At 38.9% G+C, this 19862-nt stretch overlaps 1 protein-coding gene across 1 annotated transcript in view; it reads right to left on the bottom strand.

Moving 5' to 3' along the window:
- The window catches only part of CCDC149 (coiled-coil domain containing 149), a 53704-nt gene that overhangs the window by 3537 nt on the left and 30305 nt on the right, over window positions 1-19862 (bottom strand). Inside the window, exons 8-13 of the mRNA XM_009319895.1 lie at window positions 18674-18746; window positions 18366-18422; window positions 17266-17350; window positions 15845-15989; window positions 9502-9578; window positions 4313-4420 (exon numbers count right to left, since the gene is read on the bottom strand). Coding sequence (XP_009318170.1) covers window positions 4313-4420; window positions 9502-9578; window positions 15845-15989; window positions 17266-17350; window positions 18366-18422; window positions 18674-18746 — 545 coding nt within the window. The remainder of the gene's footprint in view (window positions 1-4312; window positions 4421-9501; window positions 9579-15844; window positions 15990-17265; window positions 17351-18365; window positions 18423-18673; window positions 18747-19862) is intronic.

Here is a 19862-nt window from a genome sequence, read left to right as displayed (position 1 = left end):
ACACCGACAACTCTAAAAGAGTCATAGTCGATACCATACTGTAGAACAGCAGGGTCAGGCAAACTTTTTCAAAGGAATATCAACTCTAAGCAAGGCACTCAGCCTCAGAAAGTTTTGGCACAGCTTAACATTAATCCCCACATCACTACCACTTTCAGGGGTTAACACAAGCTCCATTTATTTGGAGCTTTTCACAGGCTTTCATCCAATAATGAAGTTTCGTGATTGGTCCTGCAATATTTCTCCTAACATAAAAGATTATTCTAATTCGGGTAACAGCATAAAACAAAGCAGCAGTGGAAGAATTTTAAATATACCATTATACCAAAAGGCAAACACTGAACAAAATGTCAGAATAGAGAAAACAGCAATGTGTAAACAAACAGCTTTGTGAAAGAGAATTTGTCCTCATCTCAGTTAAGGACAAAAAGCCTCATTGAAAATAAGCTTGCGAAGTCAAGTAAGAAAAATTAGGAAATGCCAGAAGTACCACTGCACTGACAGCTTAAAATGGCTCTTGTCGTGCGTATGCATTACCTTTTAGTATATGAGCATTTACTCTATTTCTCCCACAGGAATCCTGCCTCACGCACTGCACAGGACAGCCTGGCTGCAGGGAGGGATCAGAACTACACAATGCAGGAGCCTATAGTCTCCATCAGACCCGCCTCATTTATAATTTGGGAGCTGCTGAGTGAGAGACAAGGGTTGGCATGAAGGGAACAGACACTCTTGCTCCCACTAAGGAAGCTAGGAATGCTACTCTGAAGAGCTGGAATTTAAGTCTGTGGAAAAGGCAGGCATAAATTAACTTTCAAAAGGTGATCACCCACTGGATCTAATCCTCATTATCTGAGCACTCAGCTGGAAACCTAGGAGCTTGATTTGCAGTACTGCTCTGCTCGTGTTGTGTATCTGAACACACATACTCAAAGGGCTCCAAGAAGAGCCAAAACTTACGTACCTCAAGTTGGCACTCAAAATTAGCAGGGACTCTACCTTATTCTTTGCGTGCCTCAGTTTCCTCCCTCTACAGTGGGATAACACCATCCCATCATCTTGCTGCAATTTTCTGAAGATAAATTGTTTCAAAGCAGTAGAACACCAGAGAAAAGTTCATAGAAAAACAGTACTTTTCTCTTCAGGGAATGCTTGAAATAGCGCACAAGCAATACAGCAGGAACAATACACACAACCACGAAGAGGAAAAAAACCTGAATAGCTGTTCATTAGTAGCTGTGATGCTGAAGTACAATCCATCCCACGACACTATCCATCCTGTGCATTGGATAAAGTGAGATTTGGTGGCACAAGAGAGTCTTTAATTCATATGATTGTACTATGTCATTATGCATTTTCATACAGGAACTGCATAGTATATCCTACAGACGTCTACCATCCAGCTTTACTGAGACAATGATAACAAGTACACGCTAAAACAGGCCTTGATGAGATCAGGGTAAGCAGATAGAGTAGATAAAAAAAGCCTGAAAAAGCCCTCTGAGTACCCGTAGATCTAGCTGGAGCAACATTTGATGTATTATAGAAAGTTCTGATAAAGAATGTATGTTAGTGCAAAAGCTAAAAATGTTTCCTGGGCCAAACGGGCACCAAACAGCAATGGTACTATTTAAAGGACCATAGCTGACCAATGTGACATCAGGCCTAGTATTTCAGAACTTCATTGCTATTCTGCTTATCAACTGTTTTCACTCAACTGATCATTCAACTAAGAGGAAAATAGAAGTGGTTTTGTTTTTATTTCTGGAATACTTTTAAACCAAGGGCATACTTCCTTGGTAAATGAAGGCAGATGAACACATTCCTGTTCTTCTCAGCTGCCAAGCTCTCCCAGATTTTGGAGGTACACTGTATAGATGAAAGATTGCAATATGCACCAAACTCCTAAAACTCAACAACAGAGAGTCATTCTCTATGCAGAGTGGCACAAAAGGTGACTCAGTGTATCACTCCCATATAGCTGCTGACTGCAGAGGAGCTGTGTGACTCCAAGCACAGGGACATGCCCTACTGTTGAAAACACACTGCTTCCTTTCCAGGCTTTGAAGGGAAGAGGGCAGCCCCAAACATCCTCCAGAAAAAGGATCTGGAGCAACGGAAAATGTTATTGTTGCTCCACCTACTGCTAGAAGCTATGGCATCCCCCGCACAGCTGGTAGTATGTATGTGCTCATCTGTGTCACTGAAAAGTTGGCCCAGTTTATTTAAACTATCACAGAGGCGACTTTTGTCTGAGTTCTCACTGCAGGTTATCAGGTATACTGAGCCACATGCAAGGGAAAAAAACCCCAAACTTTGTGCAGGCAGAAATTTCTTAACCTACTCCAGTTTAATGACAGAATTTCTGTGATTGATCTTGGCTCTCCTACGGTTATAGGATGGGGAAGGGGAAAGAGGGTGACGACCTGCTGGGAGCAGATTCTTCCCATGACTTCCACAGGCCTAATCCTTGTCTGCCTTCTCCTCTCCAGGGCTGTTTTATTCTATTCTTCTCTTCCCCTGCCTAGCTCTTTGCTCCTGCCCTATATCCCTTTGTTTATCCAGTCCCTACACTCACTCTGCCCATTTCTCATCCACCTTTCAATCTTTTTTATCACACCTTGCTTTCACTGTCAGCATTTTGATTCCTCGCTCCTGTGCTCTGACCTCTGCTCAGTCAGATACAAGTCCCTCCTCACTCAGACTTCCTTTGACTCTGTCAATCCCCATCTACTCTAGCCTTCCCATCACTTGAGAGTCCTGATCTCAGCCTTCCTTTCCTCTCCGCTCCAGGTTTTTTTCCCTCTAGGTTTACATTATCTTGAAGGAATGGTGAATGCAGAGTTTTATCAGCGTTGGTGGCATGAAGCAAACTCAGCAGAATCATTGGTTTGGTTTTCATTGTTTTTAGCAGATGAGATTTGAAAGTGCATGGTTTAGAATGGGGTGGAAACTCCAGCCCGTTTTCTCAGGGCAGAAACCTTTTCCCCAGATTTCAAATTCCTTTCAATTATAGATATACTAAATGCTTGCATGTTAAAAAAACCAAACAAACAGACAAAGAAAAAAAAAAACAAAAAACACATGGTCATCAGAATTTAACACAAAAAAGTGATTTGGCTGACATTAAAAAAATCAGCTGAAGTAGAAAACACAGCATGGAAAGCTTCAGCCCAGAGCTACAGTTTGGCAGTGTTACAAAGCAACAGAAACAGGGTCTGATGAGATTTGACAGGCAGCTTTAATCAAAACTGTAATACCAACCTCACCTAGGACAAATACGTAAAGGAAAGAGCATAATGTCACCAAGTAAATACTTTCAGTAACTGCAGATTTAATTAAAAATCAATGATTAAGCAGGCAAAAAATGAATATTTATGAGTTGTTATTACTCACCAGAGAACTATTCACTATAGTTTCACTTCTTATTTTTAGCAAAAATATCAGCTGATCAAGATTATAAAAAACCATCAGACTGGCTGTCAAGTTTTATCAGATGATGACATGGATACTAAAGTCAAAATTAAGCCACAATCTATTTAGTTTCAGGACTAACAAATACATTCTTTATGATGCTTCATGGTTAGCTGAGTAAGATCTGGGCATACCAAAATGTTATGCCCATTACAGAGCTTATCCAAATGCCAATAGGCAAGCATAATAATCCATCTCCCATCCATTATGAAAAACTAAGGCGGGGGAAGGGGGGGTGGGGAATCAAGGTTATCAGCAAAACACTATCGTCTGCTACTGTCAAATGAAGTTAAGCTTGACTTTGGAGAGATGTTAAAGCTTGCTACTGGGGAAGGATTTTTAAGAAAACACATGCAAGACTACAAAAAAAGCAGTCAATTTCTCTGGGAAAACGAGTCCAGTATTTCAATTTACCGGGCGCAATCAGGAAGCCTTTCATCTAGATATCAGCTATAATGCAGGAAAGTGCTAAGCCAGTTCCACAGACTGCTTTCCTACTGTGCATTTTAACTGAGGGAAAAAGAGCAGGAGGCAGTTAACTGTAACATAGATGGCATGAATAACTTCTCACAGTATCAAGTTATCTGGCAGGAAAATTCTTTGAGGTATAAGACCTGATCCCTAGCCCTGTGCAATCTATTCAACAGTCATTTTTCAGTCATTTCTTTGCTATTTGTACTGGGACCATCTACCCGTTTTACTTGTGGATGATTTATTCAATCTCTGTGACCACTGAAACTTTGCCTTCTGCTATCCCAGCATGAAAATTTATTACTTTTTATTTGGAAAGAAATGAGTGCTCAGCTCTCATCATGTTCCTTACGTTCCAGGAGCTCACCTTGTACTTCAGTTTTCTGTGGCTTATCAGTAAACGCTAACAACGGTGACCTGGACTGCTGTATAACAGGCAAGGTTGGGTCACTGAATGTTATGGTATCCTTTCCACCTGGAACAATCAGAGTGTTAGAACTATTAATTCACCAATTACATCCATTGTGCACTAACGATACTCAAACATATCCTACAATTTTTTTGCAATGTTATTGAAAAGTACAGAACGGGAGAAGCATCTCAAATGATCCTTCTACAGCATGGAAAAAAATACTCTGTACTGGAGCTGAAATATGCAAGTCAAGTACAGAAAAGGCGGATGTTTTTACCCGCAGTACTGAGTAAAGGACAGATTTTGAAAGAAGACCAGGTGCTGTGTGCAGCAAATTGTATTACTAATTAGCATTCAATTCAGAATATTAATAATCAGATCATACCAAAAGTTTTAGAGAGTAATAGATCATTTGCATGCTATTACCAGCAAGTGTTCAGCACTGATTCTGTACTCTCTATCACTCTGCCTCAATGATGAACCTGCTCGTATCACACGTAGTTTTACACTACAGACTCACACACATACTATCCTACAATGCTCCCTTAAAAAAAATATTAAAAGCTTAGCGTAACTAAGAACTGAGGGAGCAAACAAGCATACATTGCCGGGGAACAGGAGGGATTTTAATCTGAAAATTCCAAAAACATTGCTGAGCATTTTCATTTTAAGCCAAATGGAAAAGGGCAATTTTCCAGCTCTTTTGCAGACAAAATAGTGCAAGAAACTCTTCAGCTGAGGACTCTGCTGTAGATGCCTAGTCTTTACATATTTTAGCAATACAGAAAGCAACACCTGCAGATCCTTTAGGAAGTCCTCCACTATTCAGGATGCTCATGTTTTTAGTGACTGACGCTACCTTAAACCTAGAGGGGAAATGGCAGGAAATGTGCAAGATCAGCTAAGTGTGGTGTTTGTGTGGCCTCCAGAACAACTGCCAATCGAAAAGTAATGGCTGGGGGGGCGGCAAGCTACTGCTCTATCTATCTATCTCCAGAAGAACAGACATTTATGTAACAACCACTTCTCCCCTCTAAGTCTGTTTGCACGTTTCACCTTAAGGCCACATCCTAAATCTAATCACCCATCCAAGACAAAGACTCTCAAAAGAGCACCAGGTCAGGAGATACCCAGAATAAATCCAGCTCTGAGAAAGTTCTGGTACCTACTAAGATATAATGAAAGTCAAGCTGTTCTCATGGAGTCTGACTGGACTACCCCAATCCCTAACTACTTTTGAAAGCACTGGCTGTAAATACCTTGATCCTGAAGGTATTAATGACGTTTTTAGATCCTTAACATCTTGGGGTATATACCGCAGCAATATGAATGCAATTAATGCTTTTGAAACACGGATCTTGTCAAGCTTTGATCCCCCTGTCAAGTATGCATCAGAATTCTGCCTTCACCATAGCAAGTAATAAAAAATAATATTAACTAACAGAAAAGTGGAGAACCCCCCCAGTGTAAGACAAAATTAATTAAAATGAGAAAAAAAAAAGGGCAAAACAAATCTGATGGCTATTTCAAAATGCAAAAGCCCCTAGACGAATGCACCTTCCTGTAACAGTGAAGGAATTTTATGCTGGAAGAAGAACTAAATCATACAGGGAACTAATGGTAGGAAAACATCCAATAGATATTCATACACAGTCAAAGGTAGCTGCATATCCAAAAAGATTCAAAAGAATCCAACAGAAGAAGTCAAATTAAAAAAGATGATGAATAAAAAAATTGTGTGTGGGCTTTAACAGGAAAGTAGAAAGCAGAGTCTTTTTCTTTTTTTGAAGACAAAAAAGTAAAGCCTGAGCTAAAGTCCCTGCAGAGTGCAAGACAAGCTTCAGAAAATAAACTTCTTGACTTCCAGCCAGCATTTACACACTAAACACATCTACTTTCACATTTTTCTCTGAAAACCAACTTGGTTACAGAAAATAAAGCTAAGCTTAGTATCCACACATCTAAGCAACAGATGTGGCCCAAAGAGTCCAATGCATATTTATTTATTAACAGTGACTCACATCCATTCATGAAGGAGGGACATGGGGGTATTGCTGCACTGTATTCTGTGAATCATGATCTGAAGTTGGATTACACACAGGGAATTTAAATTAGCTGCTGTATAAGCTCAATTTCATAATTTATATAGCTTTGTGTTTCTCTATTTAAGGAATTTTTCAAGGACTTCAGTGAAAAGTATACAGATCTCAAAATAAGCAGACAAATAAGTTTTCAGTAGTAGTAAATTCCTCATTTTCTTCTCCAGGTTTGGGTGTCCTCTTATAACCTCTGCTGCACACTACACTGCTGTAACTGGCTATACCCACAGCAGCTGCTGAGCCCTTTAATTCTACCTTGCCTCTGCTCCACGCTGACTACTGCAGAGCAAGAGGCAGCGCTGAAACTTTCTTATCATCCCAGACAGGAAAAGGCTGAGTCATGGTCGGCTCTTTTCTTAGGCTTTTTTTCAGTGGAAATCGGGAATTTTCAGGAAGTGATAGATTTTTAAAACTACAGAATTACTTATCTGAATGTCTAGTGACATCAAATTGTGAGAGGAATAAGATGGTGTTCACTATGTACTATTACTGAATACACTTAACATATTATGCATGCATATTTGAACCACAATGTACCTAAGACAAACCAAAGAATTAAATGCTTCTGCAAACATCACATTCTCTGCTTCCTTCTCAAGGCAAGTAGGCTCATAAAAAGAAAATCAGAGCCAAATCTATGCCCCAGCTTGCTTTCTTTTCAGCAATGAACCTCTCAAGAGGTTTCTTTAATTAAAGCCCATTTTCCAAACAGGAGAAGCTAAAGTTTGTGGTAGGCAGAACTTCTACAGAAAATGAACTATGCTACCAGTTTCACCATTTCAAAAATTAAATATGCACTTCCTCTTGATTTAGCTTCCCCACAGTTCATTCATGCATTGCTCAAAAAGCAGATGACAAATATGTCACCTAACAAAAATCTAAAAGAGGTCAAGCTCTTTCTTCAATAGGATAAAGTTTATTAACATCATTTATTAACACCATTTGGAAGATATTAACATCATGGTGACAGCGGATGTTATAAATGTTATATGGACAATGATGCCTAAGTAGGAACATTAACTTCAGATTAAAAACCTGCAATTTATAATGTGTGTTTCTTTCAGTGCTAGACTGAACATCAGCTTTTATCTGCGTATTTTTTCCAATGACAAAAAGTTCAACTCACAACCAAATAATAATTTTTTCTCTCTGGATTTAAGACTGACTAGATGAGATACTCTCCATGTTCTGCCCCTCACCCTAGCCAACATTCAGCTGCAGAGTCCACTGTGGTAGTTCCCACACTATTTGTTACACGCTGCTGTTTTATGGAGCGGAAGCTCTCCACGCTCTGAAAAGAAAATTGGTGACCCACCAGGTGTTGGAAGGCTCTTTCTGACCACCTTGGGACTAGAGTGCACTTGGAAACAAAAGTGCACTCTTTATTTAAAAGGCAAGCAGCAAATCAACAAACCTTGGGGCTCAACAGAACTCGCAATCCAGTGTAAAATTCCTTTACAACTATTTAAGATCATCCTTTCTTACTATTTTCCTCAATTTAAAGGAATTGTCTTGTAGAGCAGTCTCTATTTCTCCTGTGGTCATCCAACTCACTTGACTGAACATCTTAATCTGTCAGATATAAAAATGTTCAGATAACATTTCCGTTTATTTACATGCAGTGACAATATTTAACGTACTGCTAAAATCAGTTACTAAAAATATATGTCAAGCAGAACCTACTCCCAAATCCCACTGAGACATTGTAGCTCAGGCCTTCAGGCAGCAAAAGAAAGGAAGGAAAGAGACAGTTGTTATTGTATAAACATTAATTTGATGTCTTACCTACATAGACCAACAATAGTGCAAGAAGTTCCCACTGTTCGATTTTTTTTAATACATTTTGCAAATATTAGAAATGCTGCATTTATTAATGGAACACTGTTTTTGGAAAAAAACCTACAGTACCTTAAACTGGTGAGTTTGTGATACACATTTGTACTAATGTACAAAACCACATTAGGAGGGTCTTAGACAAATATTTCACCTGCATCTTTTGGAGAATGTACGGAGGGACAAATGCACTATGTTAGGTGACTAACTGAAGAGTAATCCATAGAAACCAATTTGGGACCTTCAGTTCTGGAAAGCATCAATGAGAGAGCCAGTTCCAGGAAGGCAATTGAGAATGCCTACAACGGGCAAGCTAAAGTGGAAATACACCACACCGGGCCACACAGTTGAACAGCATAGGTTTGTCAGAAGGTCTCTTCAGCTTTGTTAAATGTTTTCTTCTAGATGGAAAGGTTAGGTGGAAAAAACACAGAGCCAAAAAAATAGAAGCCTAAACCACGCTATCTCCCACCCGCAGTAGCACTGATAGGAAGCTGTAAACAACAAAGCCTAATGATGCAAACGCCAACAATGGAGTAGCATAATTTACAGTGGTTAAAGAAGACACAATTAGGTGTAATGGGAAGAAAAGAAGCAAAAAGTAAATGTAAATTAAATATTGCACATTTTCCTAACAGCGAGGTATATTAGGAAGCAGATTAATCTCCCATTACTTGAGTAATTCAAAACCAAATACACTACTTAAGATGCTACAGGGAATAAACCTGTTCTGGAGAGATGGACTAGAAAATTTAAGATCATTTACATTTCCAATTTCTCAAAGTTTATGATTCTACAGAAAAACATTAAAAATACAGCGATAAAATCCATGGAAGTTACAAGAAGTACAAAATTAATAAATAAAATTTGTTGAAAAACATAATGGCCAATATCCTGTGTATCATTTTATACAACTGTTTAAATAAAATGGTTCCATTTTTTTTGCCTGTGGACTATGGAGACAATTTGATTATTTCCAGTATTTAAAACTTTTTTTTTTTCAGTATACATATTTGACTTAAGAGTTTAAAGAGTCTAGTGATTTTTGGTTTCAACTTAATATTTATTAGAGGTTTCTAATTTTGCGAATGTGCTAAACTGCACATTCGCAAAATAACTGTCATTAAAAAAATTATAGCCAAGCTTTTCTTAAATGCAGATTTTCCCTCAAAAACTAAACAACGCAAGCTGTCCTCTTGAATTTTTACTAACCTGGAAGACTCCACAAGCCAGCAATTTCCAAAGTTCTTAATTTCTTTTCTAGTTCTGCCACTCGATTACCTAGAATTCTTCAGAAAAACAAAAACAAAAGCCAGGGATAGTCAGCTGAGATGAGATTCCTTGTTATACTAAGGTAACCAAAGCCCAATTGCTTAGATGACTACAGCTGAATTTTTAACTTGTTACTTAACTAGTGCAGTAAACCTGTATACAGTCATCTCTTTTCACTAATGGCAATGGAAAACCTCCCCTAGAGTTAAAAGAAAATGAAATATAGTTGTCTAATCTGTACCATGGTTTAAAAAAAAAAAAAAAGTCTAGGATGTACTGGAAATTCAACCTTTGCCCTTCGGTACAGACAAAGAATAGCAACTCACAATATTTCTATTTCCTTGCCTGCAAATATCTTTTCCCGGTTACTTTTACTTTCTCTACAGCTAAAACCAGAAGGTAAAAGCTATGCAGACAAAATATGGAAAACTCAGGACAACATCTAGATTGATTTTGAAGTTCTAAGATACAATTTTGGCCTAGTCCTTTATTCACAGAGGATTCTCCATCACTAAGATTGCTTAAAATGGCAAGGAATATCTTTTCTACCACATCTTTTCTTTTAGTGCTGAACTCTGTTTTCTACTTTGCTGAAAAGCTTCAAGCTCTTTAGTGCCTTTATCACCTACTCTTAGTTTTCACTGCATTTCTTGGGTCATCTCTTCTTTTGTATCTTATTCCTACACAAATACTATCTACAGTTAGCTTTCCTGCAGGATTTAACTTTTAGTCTTAATTCTCTCCCAAGATCAAATGAGAGATTTCTATCTTGCAAAGAGAGCTCTTCCTTCCAATGAACTTTTGGAAGTGTTTCTCTCACAGGCACAGCAAGTCTCCTAGAGTTAAAAGTCTTTAAATAAATCCCAAACAACACTCAATAGAGTGAGAAACCTAGACAAGGCAGCAGTTCTAAAATGACAACAGAGGTAATGGACACCAAGTTTTACTCATCAAATTACAGCAATGGGATAAGTCAGTTAAATTTGAACTGAATGATGAGAAGCAGCATTTCACAACACAGCAAGGCAATAGTATCTTCTCCTGCTCACCAGAGCTGTGTAATACTGCACTGCGTGCTCCCCACCGAGGGTTTTATGCTGCAGACATTTGAGCATACTGGGAACGTCATTACTGACAAGATGGCAGAATCAGGGAAGGACATGAAGAATAGCAAACCCAGCAAATATCAAAGGGGCTAGAAAAAATTATTAACAAGGACTAAGTATTTTTGAAATCTCTACTGTGAGGGCTTTGCAGTGACAGAATAAAAGTCTGTAAGTATTTTAAAGATTACAAAAATATCAAGATGAGAGAGAGAATGTAAAAGAGAAAGAGAAAGCTTATAATAAATATCAAAGAGAGCACCGAGAGGTACAGGGGTGTATATCAACTGAAAAGCAAACAGTCCATCACATTTACAAACAGACGAGAGAAGACATTTGGGAGCAGTTATGTTTATTTCCCCATCAAAACTCAGTAATCAAATAGGTTACCAAGGTTATGATGGATCTGTTACTGTCTTCTCCAATTACAGTCAAAGTTGCTCAAGTCTAGATTTTGCTTTCAGAATGCTTCCATCTGGTATGAGAGACTCAGCCTTAATAACTCCATTTTCATATCCCAGTGTATGGCCCAACATCCAGCAACTGCGCTCTGCAGTACAAAGCAACAGGTGACAGAGAAAGGCACAGAGCAACTTGCAAGAAGCTCTACCTTGCACACGGGGAGCCCACTCCCCATCTCCCGGTCTAAGGCCCCAGCAAAGGTCAGCTGAAGGACGCGAAGTTCCCCTGGCTTAGAGGGGCAGGGAACAGAGATGATGCAAGACTTCTTCCACGTCATGTTAGGTCAGCCAGGGAGCCGACAAAACAAAATTGATGTAGCTAATGATTGTCACCACAAATGGGTGACAAGTTTAGCACTTCTGCCAGGACAAGAAAAAACACTTATTATTTTCGTAAGTAGTTCACCAGTAGTTCCAGGGCAGAAAAGGGGGGAAAGATACTGCCCTCCCTGTCAGCTAGCTGTACCACAGAAGGAAACTCAACCTTCTGCATCAAGCTCACTTATTGCTACTGCTCTTTTTATTCAGACAGCAATAGCAAAGTCACTTTTGTCTTGCTTCTCTTAAACTTTATAATTCATTTATCAGCTGTACCACACTATTTCTAAAGGTTTTGGAGCAAATATATCCTGGTAATTCCTACTGGATCCTCAGAAGAGGCGTTGAGCTATTTTTTAACCTTTGTTGCGGGTTCTCACATAGAAGGATCATTCTGCAGCTCTGAACAATGGTTGGCAAAAAGAGAGGACAATACTTAACCCTGCTGCTTTCATTCAGGACGAGAGCAAAATACATTCAGTGATGAGTATGATTCTAGTTTGCTCCAAACCACATTATCTGAAGACAGGTATGGGAGAAATGAACCCTTCATAAAGCTGCGAGTTCTTATAAAAGCATCTTTTGAACAATAACTGTGTAAGCAATCCTGAACACAGAGTGGTTTATCCCATTCTTTCCTTTCCCCTGTGACCTCCAGATAATTTGCCACCTCCATATCTGCTGTGGGAAGACTGAGCTGTGGTGGCCTGGAACAGTAGGTATTTTTAAAGGGGCTGCATGGGTTGGTAGCATCAAATTCCCTAATCTATTTTTTTATCTCTAGCCATAGTGGACCAGATCCTTCAACTAAAACAGAAGGATCATGTCATGGACAAAGGTGCCGATAGCTATTTCTGTTGTCCTCTGGTCATGTGTCTAATGCAACAAGGGAGTTAGTCTAAACCTCCCTCCAGGATAAGGTTGCTCCCACCTGAATTCGAAGCTCCCTTCTAGCTCTCCCATGCTTCCCAACACACATGGCCATAATCTGAAGGGAGCCGTGCTGATTTACAGCACCTGAGCTCCATTCACCTCACTTTCAATTTAGATCTTGCTACAGAAGTCATATACCCTCATACAGATACAATCACCCAAATGTCTGTAAATAGGGTCTGTCACAGTCATATATCTAGTTCTATATATCATATGAAAACATTTACTCAGTTACAGACTGACACAATCCTTTTCGTAATTCTGGTCATGACCGAGCTTGCCCAAGTTAGAAATGTTAAAATCAGTGCAACATGTCTAAGCAGCAGAGCACCTTCCACACTGATCTGGCTTGCATGGGTGCTGGCAATTTCAGGAACAAATTGCACTAAAAAGAACATCTAATAAACAGTTTATTGCTGGTAGAAGAAAAAAAGATTTTATCCACTTGCTAGGCAGGGTTAGGACTGTTTATTTTTGCATTTATGTAACTATTTAATTTTGCAACACATTACTGCATACAGAATTCATTTACAGCTGCCTTTTCAAATTAAGCTAATGTGCTTGTGAGGAAAAACATAGGATGTTACTTAAACTTAGCAGTAGTAGCTACCAATCACCTGGGGAAAATGACCTGTTTTCTTCCCAAACAACTTCTTTTTTTCTTAAAAGTGGGGCTAAAAAAATTAAAGGCTGGATTTAGCCCAGTTGTTCCTAGGCACATACTCCCACAGCTCCTTTTATCATGCCACATATTTAGAAAAGCGGCAATAATAATAGTGTGTCTGTTCCAAGAGCAAGTGGCAACGGATGTTTTCAACAACGGTATAACAGCAGAAAGTCAACTTCAACAGCACATTCAAATTCTAATCTATGTAAAAAACCCCACTGTCTTGTTTCCGCTTCAGTTAATCGGAAAGCAAATCTACCATTCTGCTGTTGTAAACTTATATAGCCATATCTCAATTTGCAAGCAACAAAAAAGGTTTTGACTTTAGAGTAGGTTAACTGTTTGGAGGAAAATAAGTTCATACGGTCTGAAAAGTCTAATTTACTGATAATAGAATCACTAATAGGTCAATCATCTATCAATTATCAAAAGCAGAACTTCTTCCCTGAATGGAAAATCTCACGTTCTTTACCCAATAGAATCTCACCTTCTTCACACAACAATCTTAAAGAGTAACCGCATCCTCCAAACATGCTCTTTGCACAGGAAAAGCCAGGCAAACAGGACAGAGAGGTGAAGGAGAAGACTTCTATCTTCTGATTTATGTAAAAGCTTTTATTATTACAATTCTCTCTAGTCCCACATCCTTCTCAACTTCCTACTTTGAATGGAGAAGTGTCTTCAACAAAATAATGCATCTTCTGCTAGGACCAGTTTATGGACCTGTCTGTTTTACTTGTGCACTGACCTCACTCTCACCTCTAACCTTCTCTGACAGGTGGGCAGTTTCTTCCCCATTTTCAGAAGTCAGCAGTCTTTACTTGTAACTTTTTACATGGCAAATAAGTGCCCCCAACAACCAGCTAATGCACCTCAAATAAAGGATGATTTTCCCTGATGTCCTACCTGCATTTTCCTGTTTTGTGTCTTAGGTATTTCTTCTTGAAGTAGTTCCAATTCATCCTAGCTCCTTAAAAGCTTCTTTAACCCAACTAAAGCCAAAGTTGACAAAAAGAATGAGGATACCACATAGGAGTGTTGCTGAGGCTCTTCACTCAACTTGCCCAGGATTTGTCTTTCTTTTTTTTCCCCCTGAAGCATCCTGAAGTGAACACAACACTACAGCTCTGAGCACACTCCTGACCTGGAAGAGATGTGGACTTTCACCTCCCTCTAAGATCTGATCTTCTATTGGGCACAGAATATTAGTTTATGCACACATCCAATCTCTACTCCTGTGGCTATATATGGCCAGTTGGGCATGCAGATAGAAGAATCATATCTGCTTGTGAAGGCTTATCTCAAGAAAGCCCATACTCATTAGTTGAAAGCAGAGACAGTGGTATCAGAAAGTAAAGGCATCATCGCAATGATACATTTGAGAGATGCAAGAGACTGCATGTGATCAAAGAGATACAAAACTAAGAAAGACATTTGCTATGGTTATAGGCAAGAGTATGCAAACTAGAACACCAGGTAATGATACAGTATCAGGATGTAAAAGGCAAAGGTTGGTTATACTTGGAATAACAAAAGTTATTTTCTGGATGTTTTCCTTCTGATGTTACATTAGCATTAAGGAGGGAGAGAAAGCAGGTGTTAGCCCTTCATTAGCACTGCTCCGTGCAGGAACTCCTCTTGCATTACATGACACACTTACAGACACGAATTGCCTGAGCTGCTATCAGTTAGATCTGGGCTACATTTTCACCGCTTTAGTCTCCCTTTAGCTGATTAGGCATTTGCTTTCTCAAGAGTATTAAGAGTGGCTATAAACTGCTCTTCCACTTCTGTTGCCACATCACTAAGAATTATGCAATGGAGTCTGCCTAGTATCAGAGTTATCAATTTTCAAAACGAATCATCTATTCTAGTGCAATACAGTTTACTTCAGTACTACTCCTTCCTTTCATGAAAGATGTCTGCCTGTTTCTGGCATCTGGTCCTGATGTGCTTTTGAGAAGCCTGAATAACCTCTGATTACCAGTAGTGACTCAGTGTTTAAAAAAAAAAAAAAGGAAAAAAAAAACTGAGCACAGAATCAAGGAACACTTCCTAGCTCTGATTTTCATACACTGTATAAGGACAATAATATCAGAATGTCAGAAAATGTGTCAAAAATGATTATATTCTGCCATGATAGGAGCTGTGCGAGACACAAAGAATTCTACTGATGAGTAGAACAGCTAAAAGTAAACAAATTCTCCTTGAAAGTTCAGTTCAGATTTTTAAAAAATCATATAGTAGCGATCCAACTGTGTTTATCTCCTACAACTTTTGGCAAAGTAACTATAGGAGCAACAGCTATCATTTGTATGACACATAGGCCACTAGCCTGTGACAAATGTTACACTAAATCTTTTCAGACCCTTTCCTAGGTGCAACATTTACTATTTCCATCAGTATTCATTAGCAAATTCCTACATTAACAACCAATTATCACATATCTTCTCCAGTTCAAGGGTGTCCTTCCTCCCGGCAGCTTTTCTTTAGCCCTCCCTGCAGACTACCTGCTAGAAGTCCTCCCAGCGTTACTATGGTTTGTCTTCAACCTGAGCAGCAAATCAATCCTTGCCTAGCAGAGGCAGACAGGTCTGTGTCAACCCCAGACTTTACTTTGAAAACGTAATTTTTCTCTAAACACATGCCTGATCTTAAAAACTAAAGAACCCACCAGTTAACAATGACAATAAATTTTCTGTGAAAATCACCTTTCTTCCCATTTCCCTGAAACTCCCCCAGAACTATGACTTTTCCATTGCTTAGTAAGTTCTATTTTACTTAGAAGTCATGCTACCTACTTGTTGGTTTGCCTTTGGTGTTGTATGACCATGTTTTTTTCATGGATAGTTTCCAACAATGCAGTGGCCAGTGATTTGAGATCTGAAATAGACTGTGGTGTGGCTGGTAGGCTACATCCATGATCCTCCGACAACAACTCTTGGACTATAATGTTAAAAACACAAATGAGTTTTGGCTTCTCAGGCACAGAGATGTGACAAAAGCATTTACTTAGCATTAAAGAACTACTCTCATTACTTAAATGAATACCTATTTTTTTCCTTCAGTTAATAAACAAAGCCAAAAGACCAGAAATATAATCTCTAGCTGGCATAAAGATGGTGGCTTTCTAAGCTGATCGTTATTCCACAGCAATTGCCAGAACAAGTATAGGCAGACATATCTTCTGTTAACTTAATTCTGCTTTTGGAAAATTATTTTCATTTAGAAGGAAACAAACTCGTTCTTCTACAGACCTACAGATTGGTAAAAATCGGTCATTTCTCTCCCACTTACATTAAAACATAAGCCCACAAGGAAGCTTTTATATTACTTTTTAGAATCATTGCATCCTTCAGGTTAAGACTGATGTGAAAATACAGTCACCCATGAACTCTTCCTCTGCAGCTTAGAGCCTGTACCTCTCAACCACATCAGGAGGTTCACTAGTATCACTAACTTCTGTAACTAGAATCTGGCTCTGCCCCTTTAATTTTATATATATATATATAAAAAATATATAAAAAATGTATACAAGTACATGGAGAAGAGGACAGAAGACAAGTCAAAAACAGAAAAGCGAGTTTCAACCTACCATGACAAATACTATTGATCTTGTGTGTGTATGAATACACCAACACCTAAACAGTAGGGTGCCTCTTTGTTTGGCTCAAAGAATTTTCTCTTCTCCTTTCTTTCCTAATCTTGATATTTTCTTTGAAGGGGCAAAAAGAGATTACTCCATTTTGCAATCCCATGAAGAAACATGGGACAAAAGGATTTCTTGCGAAACATCTGAATGTAAAGCTTCCAAGAACATGAGCAGAAAACTTGACTTAGGGCCCCTCCTCTACCACCCAGTCTATTTTTCATTGGAATATGAACTGTGATTGCCATTGTTAGCAGAGCAAAGAGATGAATAAAGAAGTGATTTTTCAGGGTCAAAGTTGCAGAGGGGTTTAGAGATCAAAAAAAAATTTGATAAAACTGACAGGGGAGAGAATGAATGGCAAAAGAGTAACAAAAGGAGAAGCAGTACTCAAGAGGCAAATTTTATATTGTCGAGTCAACTGAGAAAAGGACAAAAATTAGCACATGATAATAAACAGGAAAGAGAAGAAAGATTTTGGTTTGGTTGGTGAGGAAAGGGTGACTGAAATTAAGAGGTAAGATGGAAGGAATTCAATGGGATATGCAACACCATGCTGCATTTATGCAATACCTTGCTTTGCAGACAGGACTCCAGTCAGAGCACTGCTACTGGATCTACTATGAGTCTTTGAATTTTTTCGTCTCTCTAGTGCATTCTAAGGAAACAACAAATATCTTATTTAGAAAAACAGTAGCCAACAAATCCTTTCATTAGGAGTAAAGAATCTGGAAGTTTGGATTTTGGTCCCAGAACAACTCTGCAGAGCCTGGAGCTTACACCCATAGTAACCTATGGGATTGTGACTCTCCTGGAGTATTATTCTCCAGCCAAAACAGTCTTTGCAATGTTATGAAGACTCATTCTGTTTCATTGCAATCACTTTATTGTAGTCTCTCCCACCCGCTCTCCCAATGCATTTTTAAGACTTGCCTATTTTTTTAATAATCTGCTGAGTGCCAGTGAAGATACTGCAGTATCCTGTAGAGAATACCAGTTGGGAACAAAATCAGACTTTCCCCAATGTTTCTTTAGATAGGCTTCAAAGGGAAATCTCAAACTCCTCTGTCAGAGTTTCTAGAAGCCCCTCTAGTAGCAAATACTGACTTTCAGGAATTAGTAGCAGAATGACGCTGCTACAGAAGTCCAGCTCTTCCAAAACAATTACAGTTCCGTGAAACCCACCAGACCACCAAGATGCTCAGTGCTCACCAATAAACCAACTCACGCTCCGAGACCCAAGTCATAAGTGTGAACAGACACTGAACTGAACTTAGTACTTTGAGGAGCTTTGTTCATGCACAAAAAGCAATTAGTTCTGTGACTGCTTCATAGTGAACCTAAATGGTTAAGAAGTCCTATTGCCAGTCTTAAGACAACCCTTCTCAGGGCCTGACAAGCAGCCCTCCCTTCCAACACCCCAAAATCACTTGCAGAAGAAAACAGAGTGCTTGACTTCAGGGAAGAGCAAGAATATTTTGCTCTCAGGATTCAGTCCCAAAGGTTTCATGCAAAACAGCATATATCTTCACCCAGGAATGGAAGAACAATGAAGTACGACACATGAAGAAACAGTGTGGCCATTAGGGAACAGGGAGACAAGACCTGCTTGTGATGACAACACAGTTGCAGTCATTCACCACACACTGCATGACCTGCTACTTTTCACCTACCAGTGGGCTGGAAGGCTGATCGCCCTCCCCAGCAGGAGGAGGGTCCCCCCACAGAACCTAAAAAAAGGTATTTAATTCCTTTTTCAAAATACTCTTAATGGGTATCCCTTTGTACTACATCAGCTAAGAAGCCTACAAGGAAGACTAAGCATGTAATATGCATACATACTAATATCGTCAGAATGTTAATGGTGGATTTTTCTTTGAAGACACAATTTTGTTCTTTAAGTGCATATGAACATGAGAATGAACAATAATCTCCATGAACAACAAAGCACAGTTTAGATGATACACTAAGAGGATCTTACCTTATATTTAGTAATATTAGATTTAAGAAGATTGACTTCCTCTTGAAGTTGTTTTAATCTCTCTTGAAGATACCTGAAAAAGAAATGTAATCCTTTACTTCATGTTACCTTCAAGTATGGCCTCAAGCACTCCTCTTTACTATTTGGCATGTCCTCTCTTTGAACTACTGAGAGTTCTTTTCCCTCTGCAGTTTTGTGAGGGATAAAATAACAAAATCTTACTGCTCTTGACCCTATAAAACTTTAAGTAGGGAAACAAATTACATCAGAAAAGGAGGCTGCCCTTCTGTTAGATTTGTCAAGCATGCTGACAACCATTTTTATATAGGTCCTCAGGTTTTTGGAGAGGGAAGCTAAAAGGATATATTTATGTCTAGAAGAAATAGTCAGGAAGCATTTACTCATGTCCTCTGTACTTGAAGGTTTGTGAGATGGACACATGAAGATTTGTATATATGTCAACACAAGACTCAACTATGCAGAACTTTTGCATTGCAATATCCAGTACTTACATGGCACTTCTCATTAGCAATCACAAAGTAGAAAATTTAACAGTATAGTTGAAAAATGGTATACAGTTAACTGAAACAGTATGGTTCTTCTAGAAGAGTTTATAGACTTGGATTAGACGGCTATTTCAACATAGGAAAATATCTTTTTCATGTATAAAGGGTTTATAAACTATCCTCCTTTATGTAGTGCAACTGCAGCTGTATTAGGGTTTGTGACAATTTAACTATTTTAGAGAAAAAAATCCTATCGCTGTCAGGGGAGCAGGGGGCTTAAATTGATACAGAACTCTGTAGGCCACGCAGAACAGAAAAAAAACCCTGGAGCTGCTGGGAGGAAGTAATGCCTTTGGTATTACACTTTCCTACCTGAAGCATAAGTCTCTGTAAATGGAAAGTGTCTTACAAGATCTATTTCACTTTAAGATAATTGTTGACATTAAGGGAGGTATCTGCTATGGCTCTGTCAGTGACTCCTCTCTGTTGTCCTTAGCAGAGACCATAAAACACATTCTTTTCCCAAGGAAGCGGCAAGAATATCTACATGGGTGATTTCAGCAGCCACTTTTGTTGGCAAATCACTCCATGTTGACAACCTCTCCCTGTGGTGAGAATTATGTCTGAAACTGCTAACTCAGGGTACTCAAAGTCCCTGTTTCCAATCCAAGGTTAGCCCATTA

This window comes from Pygoscelis adeliae, unplaced genomic scaffold (assembly GCF_000699105.1).
Source record: "Pygoscelis adeliae isolate BGI_AS28 unplaced genomic scaffold, ASM69910v1 Scaffold243, whole genome shotgun sequence".
Classification (NCBI taxonomy): domain Eukaryota; kingdom Metazoa; phylum Chordata; class Aves; order Sphenisciformes; family Spheniscidae; genus Pygoscelis; species Pygoscelis adeliae.
This window is presented reverse-complemented; position numbering and strand designations above follow the sequence as displayed.